Consider the following 15,120-nt stretch of genomic DNA (forward strand, 5'->3'; position numbering starts at 1 on the left):
AGAATGCACTTTGCTACAGCTATTCTCTGCTTCCAGTGTCCCATAGTGGGCCATGGGCAGAGGTCATGTGAGGTGAGGGGGACATGCAGGGCCATGTGCCTCCCCCTACATTTGCAGCTTGGCTTGTGCTGAGCATGCTCACACAGATTGAGCATGGTCAGTAACACTGCTGAAGCCAGCTGCCCTCACTCTGCCCTCCTCCCCCATCCCCCCACTATTGGCAAGCTCGGGTTGTCTCTGGCCATGGGAAGCAGAGTGTAATTTAGATTAGCCCTGAGGTTGTTCTAACTTACACCCTGGGCCTGTTGGACTCTTGAATGGGCCCAGAATAAAGGGAATGAAAATGGCATACAGTAATTTAGCCACTTTTCTCCTCCAACCCCACCCAAGTGCAGGAACGGTGTAACCAAGCATCAGCTTGTAAGTCACTTTTCACAGTAAGCTCTCTGAGACAGGGACTTTGTATTTGTACACTGCCCAGTACAATGGGGCCTCACGCTTGGCTGGCTCTTATATACAATCATAATAAACATGATTAATAATAAATAATAATAAATAATCAGGCTCAGAGCCCTCCTCTGGCCCACGATGGTCAAAAAGGCAGTGGAACTCAGCTAGCCTTTCTGTAAAAGCAGCCTGAATTTTGGATTCATAACAAGACACGGAACCTGACAAAGCTTGCCAGCTTGGCCTTCACTCAGAGTTCATTCTGAACCCGCAGTATGGCTCGAGTTAGAGCAAAACTCCCAAAAGGCCCTGTCCTGCAGCCCTTAACCATGTGAGTGGCTCGGTTTGCTTGGATGAGCCTAGTCACATGAGTAAGGGCTGCAGAACTGGGCCCAGCATTTCCTAACCCCAGTTCCAAAACCACAGACAATTAAAACAATCCTGGGGGGTAGAGTTTTCCCCCTTTTCTCCTGTACACAAGGCCAATACCCAACAGTCAGGACTCAGAAACCTGCCCCAAAACACTGGAATCATCGCAAGCTGAAGGAAAGTGTCACACTCCTCCCCTCTCCCGTAAAACACGCGTAAGAGTCAGGCTCATGAGCAAGGGGAAAAAATCCCAAGTGCAGGATTTTGGAACCTCTCTCTCCAGGGGAGTCTTAGAAATAATACACATTGCTAAAGGTAATGAGACACTTCTAAAATTCTCCCTAACCTCCAATCCACTGCACAGAGCATAGCAGATCCTGAGTGCGCTCAGTTACGCTCCAACACCACAGACGTGGGTCTGATATGCCTCACACCAGTGTGACTCCACTGACTCCTGATTTAACCCCGGCCTGAGGGGGGAGCCAGGCACCCCAGCTACACATTTATTTCTGGGCACAGAAAATGCATGTTGTGACTTTGGATTCCCCTCCATTTGCATGGAATGCATCTTGGAAGTTCCACACAACTGCCTAGGGGAGAATATGACGCATGAGAACACACTTTATACAATACTTGTAAGCCCTAGTAAGAAAATACAGCCACAAGTGATGGATGCACTTTTTTTAATTCGTACATCATTTTTCTTCCATGATACATCAATACTACCTAACTTTTATATAATATTTTTCATCAGTTGATCTCAAAGTACTTTACAGAGGAGGTCAGTATCATTTCCCCATTTAACAGATGGGGAAACTGAGGCACAGAGAGGGACTGTGACTTGTCCCAGGTCTCCTTGCAGATGAGTGGTAACACCAGGAATAGAATTCAGATCCCCTGAGTCCCAGTTCAGTCCTCTAGGCAGTAGGCCACACACAGTAAAGACAGTTACCCTTGGTTACCAGTCTCCCCAAATCCTCTCCTAGGGACGGCTTGCAAACCTCAGCTCTTCTCTAGCCTATTCTCCTAAAACTCTTCTATGTAGACTGAAATACTTACATGCAAACACAGAGAGAGAAACTAGACTCAGTCCAAATCTTAGAAATGAACAGTGAATATTTACATTTGTAGTGGGGAAGTGTTAGGGACAGAAACTCATTTCACATTTTATTGGGCTTCAGGGGTGTTGTAAAAATCGTGTCCTGTCAGGCTGATCTACACAGTCCTATGAGCTCTCTGTCAGTTCTGCCAGCTCTCCCTGGCAAAGAGTCCCATGGTGATGTCTCAGGCAACAGCGCTGCTGAAGTCTCGGGGGAAAGGTGGGTGAAAAGAACAGCTAGGAAAACTGAGAAAAGCAGAAGAGATCAAAGGAGAAAATGTAAAGCAAGGGAAAAAATGAACATGTATTAAATAGGGCTTAGATGATTCAAACATTGTGTTGTTTTAGTATTGTCATACTTGGATCTAAAAGGCATTATGAGAACTGAGGCTGCTTCCACGTCTCCATTTCAACCCCAGGTCAGCTGGGTACTTAAGCACTTGCGTAACTTTAAGCAGATGAATAATCCCAGTGACGTCATTGAGACTAATGTATTTAAAGTCAGACACACCTGCTTAAATACTTCACCGAGTTAGGGCCTCCGTCCTTAATTTAAAATCTTACATTAACTTTATATTAAAACAGACACTATAAACAGGGCTAGGCTGAAATCATCTTACTCACAATGGAGTAGGCTACAATGGAGCTACTTACGGTATAACGTATGAGTCAACACAAGGGTGCTAAGGGTGCTATAATCTAGCCCATTGCTTGTGTCTGGTCCCATTTTCCAAATAATTGTACAACTTTTGCACAGATTAAAAATCATTACAAAGTAACATGTAAAAATTCAAGTGAATCAAGTGAAAACATATAGGCTATTATGAGTCGGTGGAATTAGGGGCATAAATCCCATTGGAAAGTCGATGGGATTTGTGTTCCTCAGTCACTTGGGAGCTTTTGAAAGTCCCACCTATTGTGACTTGCATGCACAATGTAATTGTGCCCAGCTCCATCTTGCCACCTTGCTGATGTATACATGGTGGTGCATGTGTGATGCTCAATGCTCTCTCTCATTTCTCAGATCAGTTTTCATGTAACACTGACTAAAGATGATGCTAGACACTCACCAAAACTGAATGAAGGCAAAAACAGGGTCAGCAGTGACAAAATTTATTAGTACCCAGTGCAGAACATTCTGAACAATTTAAACAAAGTATGGTCATGCTTCTTTCCTATCTCAGTACAGATCTCTACAGCATGTTCTGCCTTTGTTCCACATATGGAGTTCCCATTGAGATCAGTGGGAAAACTGTGCGTTCAACCAGTGCAAAATATGCAACAGAAATCCACACTACAGATCAGAGAGAAGTTTGCCCTACATTTCCACTTTAAAATAGACTTGGTATTCCCCTTTTCCACATGATCTAATAACTGCTGTGTAGCAATGCTGTGCAATATTAAGGAGCTGCTACGTTCCATCTCAGAGGTGGCTGCATTTCAGTCATGTTAGGTTATGCAACTGATATAGAGAGAGGGTAAATCCTGGTTACTTTGAAGTCAATGGCAAAGCTCTCAAAGCAAAGGAGAACTTTGGGATTTTTCTGTAAGAAAGTCATTTATAAAAGTGGAAGATATCTGCATGTATTTATATTGAAGATGTTTTCGGTCTTTTCTGATCCTATATTGATCTCTCAAAGTAGAAAGAGCAATGAATATGTTTAAGAAGAAATAGCTCTAATTAAAAAATAATACGAGCAAAGAAACATTTAAATAGTTTAGGGGCATTAAGTCCAAAAATTACAACAACCCTCCAAAACATGGCTGTACACATAATAAATAACATACTGAATTCAACCATTATTCAGGCTGTTTACAACCTTTCCTAAATACCACAAACTACCTAGTTCTTTACTTTATACAGTTAAACACTATGAACATTAATGTTTCCATAGGACCAAATTTAAGCCATTGTACTGCACTTAAAGAAAAATAGCCTTGCACAGTTTTTGCTTACACCAGCGTATTTTAAATGCAAATATTAATCACGTCTTACAGCTTGATAAGAATATTGTGTGGTATTTTCACACTCCAGTCGTTTTTATAGCTGGTTGAAAAAATGAACCAGAAGGTGGTCAATGAACAGCTGAAATTGAATGTCACTCCTCCAGAAATCATTTCAATACAAAATGGCACACTGAGCTGCTTCAAATTTCTAACAAATCCTCTAGCATATGATCATAATTGCCCCAGCTTTCCTGCAGGTTTCAAAAGCCCACTGACTGCAGTGCCATCTATTTCACTCTCAGAAAACCAAACATTTCATTATTTCCCACCCATTATCTCCCATTTCATTATCTCCCTTGAAAAAAGTATACAGTGTTACTCTATAACTCACTGAACACGATTGCATGAACTGCAATCATAATAGACAACGCATGAATTGACATGGAATTTCTTTTATCTAAAGGTGAGTAAAATGCTGCAAACTGACTTTCATCTCATTAAGACCAACTGCACAGAGGATTAAATAAGTCTAATTGAATACCTTTTCAGCTAGAACTATACAACTGCAGCTCAACTGAACACAATTATATCCACAACTCATGCAAATGCACTCAGAAAGTTTCTCTCCTGTCACATCAGTGCAAACATGTCACATTCACAACGTCCCCATGTGGCAATCAATGTTGACAAGTGAACTCATGGAACTAGTAAAACATATGGAGAAGATCACATTTTAAAATAAATTAATAGAGAAGTCAGCTTGACAACTGAATACTTTACGTTTCACGGTCACCTTGTGATTAAAGCAAAGGCTGTTCAAATCAAATGAAGCTGCCAAAGCAGAAGTATGAACATTCATTTTAAATGACAATCAAACAAGATTTTAGATTTGTCTCTTAATAGGGATTTTTAAAGCACCTTAAATATTATGTATGCAATTCTAACCTTATGTTGTATCAGAGAGATGTTATTTTTAAAGAGCACTAATTTTCTTCTTAACGTAGTCAATATGTATTCACCAATTATGGAATTTAAGAGATTGGTTTAAGAGAATTCAAGAGAGTGGTTGAATGCACAGTTCTTCTGGAAACCTGGGTTTTAGCCTGCTTAGATCACAAGCGAAATGAGTACAGTGATCTCAGCCCAGGTAGTTTCCTCTGCACATCTGACTACCCCATTTTTCCATGACTGGTTATGTCATCTCAGGAAGGGCCCAGGACTGGGAAGTGTGAGGAGTGGGATTGTGCTGGTGCTCAGATCTGAGGCTGTGGAAATTGAAAAGGCACTGAGCTTAAAGTGGATGGTCAATCTCACTGAGGACTGCAGAAATTCAAAAACAGATTTGAAAAAGGCACATACAAAGCAAAATGTGAACATTCCCACGGCACCACAAGCACAAGTGATGGGATCTCACTGATACTAATCTAAACTGGAGGAATGGAAAGCCATGTCTAAGCCATGCCAAAAAGTTGCCTTTTATTCGTGATCGTTACTTTCCCAGCAAGTGAGGAGTGTTAATGGATATAGCATAAGGTGAAGTTATATTCTATGTAGAGGAATGTGAAAGATGTTGTCCATCTTTTCACTGTGCTGTAGGAAACCCAGGTGGTTATGTGCACAGCTACAGCGGTGGAGGTAAGTGCAGGAGACAGAATGTTATATATAAACATATTTATGGAGTGAGACCAGCTACTACAACTTTTCCTCACTTTCTTTCACAGGTGTCATGATAGAGGTCACTTCAGCAGCGCACCTGCCAGGAAATGACCTTGATTAGCGAATATCTTTAGATATTCGGCACAACTCAGCTGTAGGAGCTGGTCTCCAAGTAGGTGACAGTGACTTCTTGGAGATCACCAAGAGCCCGAGCAGTGCTGACTGCACAGCTCCAGAGCTAACACCTATCCACGCACACAAAGGCAAGAGAAAATGGATTTGATCGAATCCTTGAACAGCCACGGATCACCAGGACCCTTCTCTTGGGATACCTGCCTCTGAAATGACCCCCCGGGGAGCAGAACGCCTCGGCTGAACTCCATTCCCTGCCCCGGGGATCACCCCGTCCCCCCGGAGGGATAATCGATGGCCGCGCTAGGGGCTGGGGACTCACCGGATTGCCCAGCCCAGCTGGAGAGGGAAGCCAGGAGCAGCGCGAGCGAGCCCCCGAGGCAGAGCTGAGCCAGCAGCAGCTCCCTCCTTCTGCGAGCCTGGCTCCGGTGCCGCTTCCCGGGCTGCAGCGGCAGCATCTCCGGCCGGGAGAACCGAGCCCCGGCCACCGCCGCCGGGACTGGCTGCCGCCGCTTCTCCTTCGCCGCCTCCATGGGCTCCCTCGCGGGTGGCGCAGGCAGGGGTCGGGGGGCTGCGGGGCGCGCGGAGCTCCAAGGGGGGAACCCCCGGCTCGGCGCGGCGAGCGCGGCGCAGGAGGCTGCCTGGCCCCTAGTCCATGCCGCGCCGGGCTGGAGGGGCAGCGGCCCGGGGAGCGGCGGCGGCAGCGGGCGGTGCCATGGATGGGGAGCCGAAGTCGAGCCCCCAGCCTGTGTGCAGCCGCCTGCTCAGCCAGCCCGGCGAGGGGCGGAGGAGGGAGACACACACGGGCAGGGGAGGGGGAGGCGGCCAGGAGCCACCCGACGCTTTCCGATCCGTCCCGAGTGCCTTCGGCGCGGCCCCCCCCCTACACCTTCCCCAGGCTTGGGCGGCCGGCCCGAAGCTGCTCCCCCCGGAGCCCCGGCCCTGCCCCGGGGGAGCCGCGCTGCAGCGAGGGGCGCCCCGCCCGGCTGGTCCCCGGGCACTGGGGCGGAGGAGCGTGCGGGGGGCCGGGAGAGGTCCCCCATACACCACCGCCGCCCCACACAGCCAGGCTGCGCTGCTCCAGGCACCCCAACCCAGCCAGCTTCTCCCCTGGCGGGGCGACCAGAGGTCCCAATAGTATCAGGGTCATGACAATATTAGGGGCTTTGTCTTATATAATCCCCCCCCCCCCCGCCGAAAAAAGTGTCCCAATTTTTCACACTTGCTGTCTGGTACCTAGGGCGGCCTGCCCTGAACACTGTCTGAACCAAAGGGGGTCCCATGCGACCCTGCACTCCCCAGGGGACTACAGGGTGAAATGGGGCTCCTGGGCTCCTCCAAGCCAATCAGAACCGATGAGCCTCCCACCATCCAACTCCAGCTGCAGTCAGTAGGAGAGTCAGGTGCTTGGCCCCTCTACTGCACTGTCCCCCCAGTTCACAGGACCCCGGACTGTGTTTCCAAGCCCATCCTTAACTGCCCACAGTGCATGGGAAACCTGGTCTTATAATCGCAGGACCTGGCTCTCACACCCCTGCTAATACATCCATACTACACTACACTGACCTGGAGACTCAGGTCTGTAGGCTGAACTGTGTCCACATTGCAAAATAACAGGCCTTGGCCCCAAGTCCTGGCTGAACTCAGGCTCTGACCACCTCCACCTCCCCCAGCAAGGTTCTAGGAGCTGGGCCCTTTGTGCTTGCTGACTTGAGTGAGACCAGTTTGTGTGTGAAGGGAAATGGAGCTTGGGTTCAAACCAGCAATGGAGCCTGGCCGGATTTAGGGTGCAGTGTAAACACACCCTAACAGACAGGCCTCCAACAGGTCCTGTAACTAAAACCCTGGGCTGGGAGTAGAGAGCTAGTTCTGGCTCTGCTTTTGTGACCCACTTCCTGTGGGGCCTTGGCCATGTGTCAGGTAACTGCTCTATCCCTCATTCTGCCCATCTCTATAATGGGCAGAGCAAGGCTTTCCTACCTCATAGAGGTATAGTCCCTCAGCTTCAGCAGTGTGTATAAAGCATGCTGGGGAGGTGCCCTACAAATGCAAATATTCGTTATTTAGTCTTAGAGCAGGTTATCTCACTTTGATAAGATTATATTCCGCAGCCAAATAAACTGCACATAGACCCCACTACCCTGTCTATTTAAACGGCTGGTACAGAGTTCTCTAACCAAACACTCCCATTTCCAAACACTCAGGCTTTGTCTATTTGAGCATGTTGCTTCAAATCTCCCCCCAGCACAGCACCCCCAGTGGTCACACCAGCGAGAGCACTAGCGTAAACTGCTGCATTTTAACCACTCCGCTTCTCAGCAGGTCGAGTTAGACAGCGCTCTGGTGATAAACCTGACGGCCAGACTCCACTAGCACTCAAGCCAATACAACCACCGAGGGTTGCTACATCACAGGTAATGCAATGGTGGAGGATTTTGAGAAAAATGCCATTGTAGATAAGCTTTACTGTTTCCCATTGGCTTTAGTGGGCTGTGAATCAAGGTCTCAAAAGAGCTGAAATGGCCTGAATCTTTCCATTCCTCTCTCTTATTACCACCCAGCACCTAGAAGCTACAGCTGAAATCAGGGCAGTGTACAAATCCACTGTAAGAACAGCTCCTGACTCAAAGAGTTTACAGTCCAATCCACCAAGGGAGAATTATTATCCTCATGTTACAGATCAAGGACTGCGGCACTATGAGTGCACAGATCCCCAAATCACACACATGGGCACAGAAAACAATTCCTTCTCTTATTCTTTCCCACTGACAGTCTGGCGATAGCTTAGTTATGTAACCTGGAGCCATGGGAAAACCTTAGTTGTGGTCATTAAAAGGAAAGGTTTAGGATCATATACAGTGTTCTCTTCTGCACGAACATGTCCTCTGCAATCACCATGGGCTGGTGTAGTAAGTGAAAAGAAATCTCCAAAATATTTCACATATTTCCAAATATTTCACAACTAATATGCCCTGATACAATCCACAGAATGACACACATGATCACAGAAAGCTCCTTTTGGCTTCCAGCTGACACAGCTTTGAGATATGTCACACAGACAACACTAAAGAGGGTAGCACTGAGATATTTTCCCTAAATTTCAACATAATTATTCAGTGTCTGGAAACTCTGAACATTTTACCATAAGTTTCCTCACAAAAATTGTTTTCCCACCTCCACTGTTTATGCACGCAGTTTTATTATTGTAGGGTGGCTCTTGAGTGCTAATCTGGAGATATTTTATACTAGGAAAAGAGGCTGGCATTTTCAAGATAGCCTAAGTAATTTAGGAGCTTGAGTCCCACTGACTTTCACATGGGACTCGTGTTCCTGACAGAACTGAAGCACCAGCCTCCAAGCCTTGTCAATGCTATTTGCATTCACACAACCCTGGTATTCCTACGCATCTTCCTCTCAGCTGGAGCTACATGGTCAGCGAGCACTAACCAGAGCAGGAAAAAACACAGACCCTGCAAAACATCGGAATTGCCTAATGATCAGATGGAGGGAAGGACATAATGAAATAAAGAAAACGAAGTCGTGTCAGTTACATCAAGCTCATCTCAGGTCATGCCTCTTGAGCCCGCTCCACTCTGCTGCTCACAGAAAGATTCAATTCAACCTGAAATTTTGGCAGGCTTCCTGGGAAGCAGCAGAGCAGGGTTGAAGGGGAGCTTATGAAAAAGAGAGTTCCGTGTAACTAACCTATAACTAGGGGGCCTGCTAGTCAGTGGCTTAACAGCATATTAGTCCTGATGGTCTATTAAATAGACGGATACACTTCCTTATCGGAGACAGAAGAGAATTCCGTCTTCTCTCCCACTGATAATTGAGTATGTGGGTGGAGCAGGCTTTGAACTCAGCTGTCAGCATGAATGAAGCAGAAGGGAGAGAAATGTCAATGGCGGTTACTCTTTTGAGAGAAAAGCTGCTTTTTTTGTCTTCTGGAGCATGGCACATGAATAAACAACATAGAAGGCATAAGCCAGGGTTGGGGCAAACACTATTCTTCATATATTCCTAGATGTAAACCTCCTCTTCTCCTTTCTTCCTTTCACTCCTGCTTCTCATTTAGTTTTTATTATAGTTACTCCCAAGGAGTAACCTCTAGGGGGCAGTAGGTACTTTTGGTTATCCAAGATTTGCATGGCTCAGGGAGTGGTAGAGACTTTTACCACTAGGTCACCTGTCAAATCCAAGCTAAAATTGTTGATGCATCTGATGGGCCGTGCAGTGGCTTCTGTGAAATGAGTTTAGTGGTCTCAGTCCAGTTCCCAGTGCGTCCATGCTGCCAAAAGGAACCAGTGTATTTGGCCTAACTGGCAGCTTTGTTGGCATTCTCAGCAGAAAGGCCAAGGAGTGAATAGCTGTGGAGACTGAACTATCTTCTCACCCCTTAAGGATGCTCCTTTCATGTCAGCATTAAGGAACTTTAAGTACTACTACCCCTTGTGCTGGGACTACGGTCTGGAAAAATGTAGCACAGATTTCAGCCTGTGAAGAAAATGTTATGTTCTTCTTGCTCTTTGGCTAGGTTTCGTCTTATAATTGTTATATGTATAAGCAGGCAAAATTCTTCTATCCTTCTACCACATGGGTAAAGCTCACCTGTGTAGAAGACAGAGCTTTCCTGGGCACTGGTCCAAGACTGTCAAATGAGCTTCCCCAGGAACTAAGGACTATCATAAACCTTACCACTCTCCACTCTGAGTGAAGGGTGCATCCCTTCAATTCCTTCTCCAACATCAACACAGCACAGCATGGACATTTAAAACAAAAACAAACCCTACCAAAACAAAACATTGCACCGCACATGCAACTCTCTTCCAGAAAGAAGGAAGAGAGAAAGAACAAACTACATGTGACAGAGGTTAGTCACATGGCTTCACATACGACTGGAAGGTGTTCATATTCTATAGAGGTGAGCGTGGTATAAGTGCCTATATCGAATTAAACACATTTTTTCTAGAGGCTACAGAGAGCAAACAAAGTCACAGTGCCAGCTTTGAAGAGTATACAAAGTAGACTTAAGAAGACACAACCAGTAAAGGCCATAAAGGCAAGGAAGGGGGAAAGGAGTGCACTGATGATAATACACCCAGTTACTCATTAAGACATGCATAAATTAGAAAATCAGTGACAACAGATGGACTGCAGCTATATCTGAGTGGTATCTGCGAGAATTGAAACGGCCATGGGGTCAGCTTCCAAAGAAGTGGAATGATTTCCTAACGAGATATGGACAAGCATGGCAAAGGATGGTCAGAGTGAGAGAAGATTGGAAGATGTGTTGTGATCGGCTCAGTCTTAACTGATGAAGGACCGACAGTCTATGCAAATTAGAGATAGTGGAAAAATGAAAAACTAATTTTGAAAAAAAAAAGTTTTTGTTTCTAATTTGGAATTTTTTGTGAATTTTTACCTACACAATTTTTTTATTAAAAGCGTTGTCAAATTGTGATGATCATGTCAATAATGTTCTCTCTTAAAATGTTCAGTAGAAAAAAATGATCTTTTTTTTGAAAATCAAAAAATGTCAAGTTTTTGTGAAAAACTTCATTTTTGGGGAAAAAAAACCACCCACTTTTCAATGCCAAAATAATGTGTTTGACAAACTTCAACCCGTTCTAGTGGAAACCTTGTTGGATCAGTTACTTTTTCCCCTTAATGTTATTTTACTCCACCTCAGGTGAGCAGCTGGTAGTGAGGAGGGCTCAGGTCAGCCCTGCATAGTGTCCTGCTTTCCCTCTGAGAAATGTGGTCACCCTAGTTCTGTGGTTTGTGATGTGCAGGAGGTCAGACTAGATGATCACGATAGTCCTTTCTGGCCTTAAAGTCTCTGAGTCTATGTAATGTGGATGACTACACAGTGGGCAGAGCAGCAGGGGATTAGGCCCTCAAACACATGTGTACATAACAAGGTTAAAAACAATGAGCATCAAAGATGGTGGATGCACTGTGGGGCTGAAATTCATATCAAGACCACCAAGAGCAGGCGATTATTGTTCTTTAATTATTTGTTGGGGCTTCCTTTCACTTATTTCTTTTTTTTACTTTTTTTTGCCTCCTTTTCACAACACAGAGGAAAATCAACATTGTCTCCCCTTGCAATATTTGGAGTTACCTGCATCTAGGCCGCGCTGTAACTTGCTAGTATTAAAATTAAGCCTAGAGGGCTCAGCTGAGATCAGGGCCCCACATAGTACCAAAGCACTTGCAATCAAAATGGACAAGCCAGATAAAAGGTGGGAAGGGAAACGGAGGGAGAGAAACTTGCTCGAGGTCAAGCAGCAGATTGGCAACAGAGCAGGGAATAGAACTCGGGGCTCCTGACTATTCCAGGATAACTCACATTTAGCCAAGACTTAAGAAAAGGAAGACAAAAGAGTGAGATGGGAAATGCCACTGCTATTTTAGACACCCAGGGAAAGAACCTTCTGATGTACCTCCACTCCAAGCCACATCACTCCTATAAGGGTGAGTGCCTCCAGGCAGCAGCAGCAGAGCAAACCCTGTTAGGAAAGGAGAAGGAAGAAGAAAAGGTGGCGGGCTCTTCTCCTCCCTGAGGGATTGTCTGTGTTATGAAATGGCACAGCGTGTTGGAACACACTTGGGAGCGTCCCAGTGAGCTGGCAGGCTGGCACTGTGCTCAGCACGGGCCAGGACAGGTTGCATTCAGCATCATCTTAGCTATTCAGGGTTTGTGACAGCTCCACCTTGAGCACACAGTGGCAATCGGCAGCCTGTCAGACAGCCCGCGTGGCCCCCCTTTTGCTGTAGCTCCCGCTGTAATGATGGGAAGCCTCCTATTGACAGCAATGGCTGCTAGGGTTGGCAACACTCCAGATTGTTATGTGAAGAAACCTCCAGGTACACATCAACCAGAACAAGCAACCGTAATGCCTGCTGGATCAGGCCCTAAATACAAACTTATCACAACCAAGAGGGAGGAAGGGTGCTAGCCTAGGAAACCAGTGATCTAGGTTTCACTCCCTGCTCTGTCACAAATTTACTGTGTGACTTGGGCAAGTTATATGGTGTTTGCTGATAAAAGCCACCAAACAACGATGTATTAAGCCATTTTTATTGGTTTTGCATGGGCACGTTTTTTCCTCCAGAAATGATGAGACTATTTAGTGTGCGGCAAAAATCAACGTTTTGCAATATACTCACATGAAATGTTTTCACATGGCATATTCTTAATTGTCAAAGTACCTCACAAGCAATTATAAATTTTCTATATTTTCAGCTGAAATTTGCTAACCAGACCAATCTCACACTGAAGGTTGTGCCGCAGTAGTGGTAGATTGCATGCCCACAGTTTGTATTGCAGAGTGGGTAGATATAAATGTATGTGAATTCCTAATGAAATGCTTCTCCATTTGTAAGCTTCTGTACCTACAATGTGGCATCTAGTCTGCTTGGTATACGGTTTTAATTTGTAATTGCCAATGCATGCGGTGCTAGCCTTTGAAATATCCTGGAAACGAGCTTTTTGATTCAGCACCACTTATGCACAGTTTTAGAGATTAAAAATACACAGCTTCCTACAGGGCTTCAGTCGAAGTGCTCGCTCGACAAAAATGGCAATTTTGATACTAACAGAGAGATAATTTGCACAAGTCTGTATCCTTGTATAAAATGAAAACCAGTGGTAGTGGTAGGGGCAGTGCTAACCATATACCTTTGGAAATTTTACCTCCTCAGGGAATTACAGAATATGAAGACATGGAGGATACAAGCTTTTTAAAGCATCCACCAAAGAGAAAAAGACTCTCCGCAAACTTTGAAAAATGGGTTATTTATCAAGGAAATCAAACGGATGCAAAACTGGCAAAAGTCACCAGTGCTGGGTAGGATTCTGTGATGCTGGCAGCAGGAGCCCTGAGAGATTATATTGGTGGCTACTGGATGAGTCTCCTAGTAGAGATGATGTGCCACCAGTACTCCATCACAGGGGTTGCTTTCAGAAATACACAAGCTAGGTGAGTTTGGCACCTGTCAGAGTTGTAGTGAATTCATCCAGAAAGGAAAACAACCTCTAAATCTAATCAGAGAGCATGAGATTCACCTGCTCTGTAGCCACCTGAGCAAGCATGTCCTCCGGTGATTGGTCTTGTTGCATTGTTTGCCTGAGAACACACAAAGAAATCAAGAAACTTCATAAAACAGAAACATCTGAGAAAGCAACCAATCTGAGGGAGGCAGCATGTCCAGAAGATGATGACACGTGGCACAGAATATCTGTGGAAGACTTGATTGCTAAGGATGCCGTTTATCACTCGACACGCCTTTCTTCCTACTTGAGTCCAACAAACCTGAATGCAAAACCAGCTAGTTACACTGCAACAATACGGTCACCTTATGACCTTGAATTTTATCAGCTGATTGAAGAAATAGACAATGATCTTAGGTACAACAAGAAGGCTCTTCTCCTGTCCAAGCTGCTACAAAGATATGAAGAGCTGCTTCCCTCAGATGTACAAATGGCAAGCTATTCCAGCAGCAAATTACAGACATGATTTAGCAAAACACTATGGTTCTTCAATTTCATTCCATGCACAGCATGGACAAGGCAAATCTACCATGTTCTATGCAGCACAATAATATTAGCTGATGCTATCCAAGCTGCTAGTAATCTGAAGCAGGAATAGAGACATCCAAGTGTTTTGTGAATGTTCTTCTAGCGAGTGAGCCTGATGAACAGCTTTCAAATGAACAATGCACTGCGATGGTCAAAAGAGCTAACTGATGTGACATTCCGGCATCCCAATATTCACCACTGTCATGTCATTAGCATGTTTTGTACAAAGTATGCCCTGTGAGGTATCATTCTAAAAGTCTTGATCTGCTAGACATTAATATCTCGTTGGATTTTATGTGCTACTGTCATATGTGAAGTTAGGCTATGTCTGTGTCACTGAAACGTGTTGTGAGACTGAAAACACCCACAAGCAGCCTTTTAGGTAAGACAGTAAAAAGGCCAAACAATGTAAATGGCTTATTGAGGAGAGGCACACAAGCACAAGGATTACCCCAGGAACTGTGAACAATAGAAACCTCTCAGAAACAGCACTACACAATGGGAACTGTTTGACCCAGGTCACAGCAAAACAGCTTTCCAGCAAGTGGGAGGGAGATATAAAGGGGAACAATGGCATCATGAGGATACCTCACTCTTCCTGCAACAACACACCTGGAAACGACTGAGGGGCAAGGACTGAACTGTGGGAAGTGATGGTCCCAGGCTAGAGGGATTTTTAGCCTGTGTATGAAAACCTGGGAAAGCCAAGGCAACTTCTGCCTTAAGAATCTGCCAGCCTGTTTATCACTCAGGGTGAGAATTTGCTAATTCATATCCTACCTATTTAGTGTGTTAAGCTCAGTTTGAGGTTTTGTTTATTTACTAAGATAAGCTGCTTTGATCTGTTTGCTATCACTTAAAATTTATCTTTTCTAGTTAATAAAGT

General features: G+C 45.1%; 1 protein-coding gene and 1 long non-coding RNA gene across 3 annotated transcripts in view; one reads left to right on the plus strand and one right to left on the minus strand.

Moving 5' to 3' along the window:
* Positions 1–6,205, minus strand: part of LOC127049906 (sodium/potassium/calcium exchanger 3-like) — a 500,507-nt gene extending 494,302 nt beyond the window's left edge. For both annotated transcript variants that reach the window (XM_050951276.1, XM_050951284.1), the window contains exon 1: positions 5,973–6,205. In XM_050951276.1, coding sequence (XP_050807233.1) covers positions 5,973–6,183 — 211 coding nt within the window. In that variant the 5' untranslated portion in view covers positions 6,184–6,205. The remainder of the gene's footprint in view (positions 1–5,972) is intronic.
* On the plus strand, positions 6,128–14,761 carry LOC127049926 (uncharacterized). Its single transcript, XR_007774110.1, has 3 exons — positions 6,128–6,212; positions 7,979–8,064; positions 13,358–14,761. It is a non-coding gene; the product is annotated as an uncharacterized LOC127049926 (long non-coding RNA).
* Positions 14,762–15,120: the final 359 nt, after the last annotated feature.

This window comes from Gopherus flavomarginatus, chromosome 4, assembly GCF_025201925.1.
Source record: "Gopherus flavomarginatus isolate rGopFla2 chromosome 4, rGopFla2.mat.asm, whole genome shotgun sequence".
In the NCBI taxonomy this organism is placed as follows: domain Eukaryota; kingdom Metazoa; phylum Chordata; order Testudines; family Testudinidae; genus Gopherus; species Gopherus flavomarginatus.